This window comes from Morone saxatilis, unplaced genomic scaffold (genome assembly GCF_004916995.1).
Source record: "Morone saxatilis isolate NCDOM2014 unplaced genomic scaffold, NCSU_SB_2.0 Contig23, whole genome shotgun sequence".
Classification (NCBI taxonomy): domain Eukaryota; kingdom Metazoa; phylum Chordata; class Actinopteri; family Moronidae; genus Morone; species Morone saxatilis.
In genome coordinates this window covers 1,941,524-1,949,675 of record NW_023339796.1, presented here as the reverse complement: position 1 = coordinate 1,949,675, position 8,152 = coordinate 1,941,524, and the positions used below count along the sequence as shown (strand labels likewise).

At 41.2% G+C, this 8,152-nt stretch overlaps 1 protein-coding gene across 1 annotated transcript in view; it reads left to right on the top strand.

The window, feature by feature from the left end:
- The window catches only part of esyt2a (extended synaptotagmin-like protein 2a), a gene marked incomplete in the record, with an annotated part of 55,202 nt that overhangs the window by 17,057 nt on the left and 29,993 nt on the right, over positions 1 to 8,152 (top strand). The window contains 4 exon segments of the mRNA XM_035671468.1: positions 1,621 to 1,662; positions 2,865 to 2,999; positions 4,204 to 4,280; positions 4,943 to 5,015. Of these exon segments, the coding sequence (XP_035527361.1) occupies positions 1,621 to 1,662; positions 2,865 to 2,999; positions 4,204 to 4,280; positions 4,943 to 5,015 (327 nt within the window).

Sequence of the window (8,152 nt, the reverse complement as noted above, 5' to 3'; positions counted from 1 at the left end):
TGGACATTGTTAGATTTTGTTTCTCTCTCTCTCACACACACACACACACACACACAGACACACTATTTATTAATTTAGAGAGTGAAGCCTTCCTGTTCCTCCTGAATGTAATCTATATTCAAATGTGTCTCTGCACAATCCTCCCAGTGTGTCAGTTATGTAACAGGTCTGTCACAGCGGACGCCCCGTCCTCCACAGCGGCTTTGACATCCTGTCCCACCGCGGCGGCGTTCACTCTCAGGTAGTCAGCAGATACAGTCACACACTTAAAGAGCCTCGTTCGACTGAAAGTGACTGCTGCACTTAGTAGGATGAAGGTGAAACACTCATCGGTCTCTGTGGATGTCAGTCTGTCCGTCTCCGTCTGTCCACCGCTTTGGTTCAGACTCAGCAGCTATTGGATGGACGACAATGAGATTTTGGATCTGACCTTTCCTCAGAGACTTTGTGGTTTTTAGAGAAATGTTTACAACAACTATTGGATGGATTGTCATGACTTTAACGACCCCGTAACTTCTGACCAAATACGATATTCACGTAGAGAAAGTTATTCCTAAAAAGAACGACTGAACAAAGAGCTCCTGAATTATTACGGGTTTCTCCACATTTTAGTTGTGTGTTTCGCTGTGAAGTGTCTGAGTGTGTGCGTGCTCTCACTAGCTGGACCAGACAATATCTGTGTGCTTTAAGCGAGGCTGGGTGCTCTGCCAAAGAGAACTGGCAAGGAAAAACAAGAACGAGCTCCATAATACAGTATCATAAGAAAGAGGATGCAGTGTATCTGTAGTAATCAGGCTTCACAAAAGCTTCAGTCACTGTTGTAATGAGCTGCGGTCGGCTGAATGGTTCAGTTTCATTTATTTTCTGTTCCTCATTTAATTTTAGGTTTAGAAATGTGCAGATTTTACACATATTGGTCTACCCTCCTCCATATAGATGATAATTACCAGCACCACAAACTACAGCCTCGGAGACAACATGACAACCCTCCTGAAGGCAGGGTGGAAATGCATTTTGCTGCATCAGTTTTTGCTAGGTGTTCCTAATAAACTGGCGACTGGCCACATCTCAGTAAAGGAAAGCGAGGCCACAGTGATTCCAGAGACTGAGAGATCTAGTATTTCCTTTTGCTGATGTTGTGTGTTGATTAGAAATCGCCCTAAATGACAGCTGAACATGTAGAATGTGCACGGATCCCAGTGCTCTTAGAAGAAGTTTGTTCTGGAGAGAGGTTGTTCAGTCAGTCCTTGTCAGTGTGGATTTACATTGCAGATCGTAGTGACTGAAGCAGACTGCAGTGCAGGGTTGCCACCTGTCCTGTATAATCCAGGATCATCCCATATGGGAAACATTTTGCCCGTGTCTGTGACCGGATGGTTTGAAACTGATGCAACATTCATGGTGAGAGCAGCAGATGCGTAAAAAGGACAAATTGTGCATAAAAAATCACCAGAATGCAGAAATGAAGTGTGTGACACTCAGAATCCACGTTGAAGGGGAACCGTACTGCTCATGCCTGAAGAAACATGGAAAAGTTGTAGAATTCTACATTCGGGCGATGATGGGAAGTCCGTATTAAAATAATGTCTCTAAATCTTGCCTTTCTATCTCACATTACAGGTCCATTATCCAGATGTGGAGAGAGTGGAGTGGCTGAACAAGGTACACACACACACACAGCACACACACACACACACACAACACACACAACAGCACACACAGCACACACTCTCATTACCTTGGTATCTCTATCTGGTTTGCTGTGTTACGATGCAGAGGGAGAAAGACAGGTAGGAATATATAAAGTAGGATCTGAGATCCTGGAGCTCTGGCGAGACCCTGACCCAGTGCTACACCCCCATGCAGAGAGATGAGGAGGATCAGAAGAGACAGAGATGAGGATAGAGGACAGAGAGAGACAGGAGACGAGAGAGAGAGATGAGGAGAGAGGAGAGAGAGAGAGAGGAGAGAGAGAGAGAGAGATCACTTACTGTAAATGTCCTGGTGGACTTCCAGTCAGACGTTAATGGATGCAGATCAGCAGGAAACGAGCTTTTTAATGTCCTGTTGTGTTTGTCTTTTATTGTATTGTTGTTTATTGTTTATTGGGTCTGATTTAAAGCTGTAATAAGAAAGATCAGGATTGCCATCATTTATCTGTGAGGGGCTGATGGGCGATCAATACAGGTGATAACTCGACCAGGCTGCCAATCCCTAGCACCAGGGCATATTAACGACATTAAGAAAGCAGTTTTGTAGTAGAGGCAGCTGGAAAATGTGACTGTCGACTCAGATCGCCTCCATATGTTATTTGAAACTTGGCTGTTAGTAGGAAAACATGCGCAGTATAAACATGGACCACCTACCTGTAATGAACCTGAGACTCTACATCATGAACCCTGCAGTATTTAAAAAGGAGGAATAAAGTTAAATGTGACATAAACAGGCCTACCAGTAAATGATATGAGCGTTTGTGAGCTAGTGTTTTCCTGTAATGTCAAGAAAACTACTGGAAATTTACCTGGAAGGTCCTGGAATATGTTTATCAGTGCTGTACACAATGGTTAGTACTGCAGAAGTCCGTCTACAGGCGCAGTATTAATACAACACACTGGTCTCTTTCTCATTTAGACCTAACGAATATATTGCAACCTCTAGAGTCTGCAAACAGTGAGACAGCAGATCATTCCCTGTCTCTTCCCACACATAAAGAGAGAACACAGTAATTCCTCCTCGGGATGGAGCCCGTTAAAAGTCCACCAAGCACGCAGTAAAAACCATGGCAGGCGTGTATCGGCGTCACCAGGAATGTGGTCACGAGCTCTTTGTGGGATCTGGACTAACTCTCTGTGCCTCTCCCTCAGACGGTGAAACAGATGTGGCCGTTTATCTGCCAGTTTGTGGACAAGCTGTTCAGAGAGACCATCGAGCCGGCGGTGAAGGCGGCCAACCCTCATCTCAGCACCTTCTGCTTCACCAAGATCGACATGGGCGACAAGGTGACGACGTGACGACATACAGCACACGCAGCACTTCGTTTTATAGTCTTTTATATCTTTTTATTGTAGTTTAAACTGATACTAAGTTCAACAAAAGGCGCAGAAAGTAAATACAAGACAAGAAACAACAGTGCAAACGTTAAACTTTATTTATTTGCCAACTATTTTGGTAATTGATTAATGATTAAAGTATTTTTTTCAAGCAAAAATGGCAGAAAATGATGTTTTCAGCCTTTCAAATATGGAGATTTCCTGCTTTTTCTGTGTTTTATATCATTAAACGGAATATATGTGGGTTAAACAAGACATCTAAAGACTTTGGACTTTTTTCACAAGTTTTGACATTTTATTGATCAAGCAATGTATTTAGAAAATAATCTGCAAAATAATGGATATTGAAAATAATCATTAGCTGCAGCTCTACATCTGATACTACCAACTGTTTTATAGCAACAATCAAAGCAGACGTAAAGCTGGAAAAGCTGGAAATTTAGAGAGTAGTTTTCCAGTCATGGAAACACCTGGAAATTGATTAAAATGACCAACTTTCCTGGAAATAGTCTCGGTATTAATGTAGTCAATTTGCCCAAGACAACAGCTTATATAATCGTTTGCATTGTTAAGAGGAACTCCTGGAAAATGTCCTGGAAAGTTCCTGGAAATGATGAGTTAAAAAAGAGTGTGAACCCAGGTAATGTTCTTACGGTGATGGATCATTTAATTTAAAGGGAAAACACACTGAGAAATATGAAATACTGGTATGTAAGTATCAGGTATTTGTATTAATGAGGATAAAACGTTGAAATGAGGTATTATTGGTTAATACTGCTGCTGCTAAGTGTCGGTGTTAAGATCTTTTATTGGCGTGTTTCTATTTCCGTCTACTTTGTTGCTGTTGAACTTCCCTGAACTGAACTTTTCGTCTCTGTTTCAGAGCGTTTGTTTGCAGGAGGACAAAAGCAGCAAAGTGAATCTGGGTTTTTAATCTGTTATGAAAAGCATTCCTCCTCTTGTTTGTACCAAGCTGTCTTTTGTTTGTCTGTTCTGGCTTAAGCCTCGTTCTGAGCCACACTGCGCTCACATTTCAGAGCAGAGCGTCGTATGTAGGCGATGAACAGCAGATCTGAAGGGTTGTAATCCAGACTCTGGGCAGATCTGTGGAAGATTTGCTCACTTGTGTCCTGTTTTATCTGCGTTTCTGCAGCCGCTGAGAGTCGACGGGGTCAAAGTTTACACGGAGAATGTGGACAAGAGGCAGGTCATCATGGACCTGCAGATCAGGTACGCAGTAAACCTCTCACATTCACAGACTCATAAGACTGCCGATATTCTGTCTGTTATTGTCAGCAAACCCATGAAAAACCAACAATGACTTGATGAGATAGACTGTATGATTAGGAATGGATGAAGGTCAGTGTGGTCGGCTCTGGTAAAGTCAGCGATTTTAATATGGGGCCGTATGGAGGTTGACTCCCTGCTGGAGCCAGCCTCTAGTGGTCTTTAGAGGAACTGCAGACTTCATTTGTCAGCCATTGTCGCAGTGCAAATAGTCTTACACACACTATTTACTATTTATTTTGAGGAACGTTTGTTTAAAACTACAGTGCAAAGCTTTTTTAGGACATTTCTGAGCCTTAAAAGAAACAAAAACGACATATTTGCGAGCTGTTTTTAAAGATTTCCACCTTCAGTAATCACGAATGGGCTGAGAGGAGCAGATAAAGTACTGAGAGACAGACGAACACATTGTTGGTTTTTGTCTGTCAGTGGGATTTGTTGACAAAAACAAAATAACAGAATACCAGCCGTTTCCTTTCAGAATAAAAGTTGCTCTGAATGAGAACAAATGCAGAACATGAAGCCATGAGTGTACGATATGTATCCCTCTCTTTCACATTATATCATTAATCCTCGTATTGCGTTTTTCTCCGCCCTCTTTTCAGCTTTGTCGGGAATACGGAGATCGACGTGGACATCAAGAAATACTACTGCAGAGCTGGAATCAAAAGCATCCAGGTACGACTGCAGTGTGGATGTTACACGCTGTTTTATGCTGTGTCATGATGCAGCTTTGTCAGCCAGGCTCACACAAAGCGATTAGAAGTGGCAGGTCTCGTCTCTTTCCTGCTCCGTTACTAGATTAACAGACGCAGCTCTGTTGTTGGACTGTTTGATTTAGTGCTGAAACTATTAGTTCATTAATTATATTTAATAGAAAATGAATGGACACATATTTTAATGTCATGTGAAGATACCCTGTTAGCAGTGTCAGGTATCAATAAAATAGTAACTCTATCAATCCATATTAATACTGTTTATTAACTGACACGTTGTTTTAGCGGTATCAGAATACTATAAATACTATAAAGAGTAAATACAATAATGAAACAAATTGACTTGGTGAGTTTAAATCGATTAATTAAAACTCATTGAACCAAACTCCTCAAACATCAATGGAACGAAGAACGAGCATTTTAATACTAATTAGTATAGAACAATATAGAACAACACAACATTAACAACAATAAATAATATTTAAATCTATAAATCTAAAAAATAAAAGTTGATTTTAAAATGAAAATAATTAAAATAAATACCAGGGAGACAAATACTGTATAAAACAATGTTTAACACTCCAAAACTGAGCTATAACTCCACATTAATGGATAAAAAGAGTCGGTACTGTCAGACAGAAGTGGCCCTTTACTGGTGGTAGCCCTCATTCCTTCGACCATGACTCCTGCACTGACCTGTGACCTCTCCAGAGACATTTGTACATAATGTGTTGACTCAGGACTGATAAAGGAGACCTTATCCACTCAGCTGTTGGCAGAGGGATCAGGCCATATTTGCTGTTCAGGGATCAGAGAGAGAGAGAGAGAGAGAGAGAAAGTGTAGAGGAGAGTTTGACAGATTTACAGAGAGAAACGACTTTAAGACAAGTCCATATTTGTGTGTGTCGCTGTCAGCTTCTCATAGGCTGCTGCAGAAATAAGTAGCTCAGACACTAAAGATGTTACCTTACAGCTCATCGTGAGTGATGAGTCATAATGTAGGAAACCTTTCTTCCTGTTAAATGTCAGACTGCATCAGTTACTTTCTTCTTCTTCTGGTTAAATGGATCCTGATGCAGGATAATCTGCTGCACAGGATTTATAAAGCGTCCTCATCCGGGCAGGAGGGGATACACAGAAGGCTATCTTCAATCTTCTCACAGCACCCATTCTGATGAGCCAAATGTTGGTATTTGATTACTCAGAGTGAGTTAGGACCAAATTTGGTGCTGCAGACGGGCAGTCTACATATCTGAGGTTTGAGTCACTGCAGCTCCGCGGGGAAACATTCACTTTTCTTCAGAATTATCAGCCCTGTTTGTGATTTCAGTTCGACCTGCTCCAGTTCTTTTCCTCTGCTATAATCATCCCTTCTTCGTTTGAGAGCTTTTCTTTTGGTGACTGATTCAAGCCCAGATTTTCCTCTCGACTCCACCACAATGCCAGTATTTCAGTCTGATATCAGCGGGAGCAGCCAAATGTCTGACTGAGAGTTTGGCCTTGTTTTTGTGAAAGGCACGAGGCCAGCACGTTGCAGATTTCATTATAAAATTAGGGTGAAGTTACAAAACAGAGAAATGAAGATTAAAGAAAGCATTACAAGACATTAGACAGTAGTAGAGATGGAGGATATTCAGAGAACAGGGTCTGAAATTAACACCCAAGTGAAAATGCAGGCGGGGTTTGTGTTAGTCTGTCGCTGTGACTAAGGGTGGATCAACAGCAGGATATGCTCTATTACCAACAATGTTTGTTTTGTTGTTGCACATGACTTTATAAGTGGTACAGCAGGATAATGTTTCATCCTCAGTACCTGCACTCTCCCCCCTCCGGCCTCCAGTTAGTTAACATATTCACCAGTTATCAGGGTCACTCGTTAAACCGAAACACTGGCGAGCTGCAGGGCGCTAACACCACAGCGGTACGGCTGTGTGGCAAGGCGGGAACAGGCTTCTCCAGGCTGCACTAGGCGGATGTGCGTGACGGTAATTTTTCCGTTTTGTACCGCCTCCTGACAGGAGTTGCATCAACATCAGCTTGCTTTACACTCAGGCCTGCACAACAGTTTATTTACAGCAAAAACACAAACCACTGGAGACTGCATACTCAACACTTACAAAAGTAACCGAGGAGCTTTTATTAACATGGATGAGAGCGTTTCTCTCAGGGCTTCGTCAACTCTTTGTTACACCCTTCTCTACATTGGCCCACACGTATCCCCAGAAAACAGTCATTTCAGTGAAAGTTGTGGAACGACTCACGAGTCGGGTTGACTATCAAACCTAAAGGCTTTTTTGGTTCCAGCTCTTTGGTTTCACAAAAGTCCTGAAATTTGGCAAGGAAATTCTAGCCATATTTATAGTCCTGTTCGCTTTTTCTCTCATCAGATCGTTTTCTGATTTTAGTTATCATTAAGTTCTTGTATTGCTGCTTGTGTTTAAAGAACATTTAAACACAGTGTTGTGAAACTAACTAAGGCTGTGGAAATCTCTTATCTCCTGTGTCCATCTCTGGCTTTTCCTTCCCTTTTCAGGGTCATGCCGGTCATTAAAGATCACAAGCAATGAGTGGTTGACACATCTCCTTAACCAACTCACTGCAGGAACAAAAGGCACCACGATCACGATGTTCTGACACAGTGACCGTCTCAAAAAGACACATTCAGTTGAAAAGACAATGACCATAAATAATAAAAATGATTATAAACTTTATTTATACAGCATTTTTCAAATCAAATGTACAAAGTGCCTTACATAGAACCAGGATTAAAACATTCCAGGAGGCAATAAGGCAAAATAAAGTCAGAGAAATATAACCACACAGAAGTGAGGCAGAATTAAAAGAATAAAAACACAAGTACCAACAATAAAACAGGTAAAACAAAACCAAAATAGTTTTTAACAGTTGAAAGATTCAAGAAATTCAAAGCATAAAATACCCATTCATAATATGTGGTAAAACCAATAATGCCAATATAATAGATGCAACATGTGCTAGAATAAATAAATAAATAAAGCCTTTTAAAGATATGTTTTAAGAAGTGATTTAAAAGTTGTCACCAATTCAGCAGCCTCATGTTTCAATGTATCTCACTGCAGC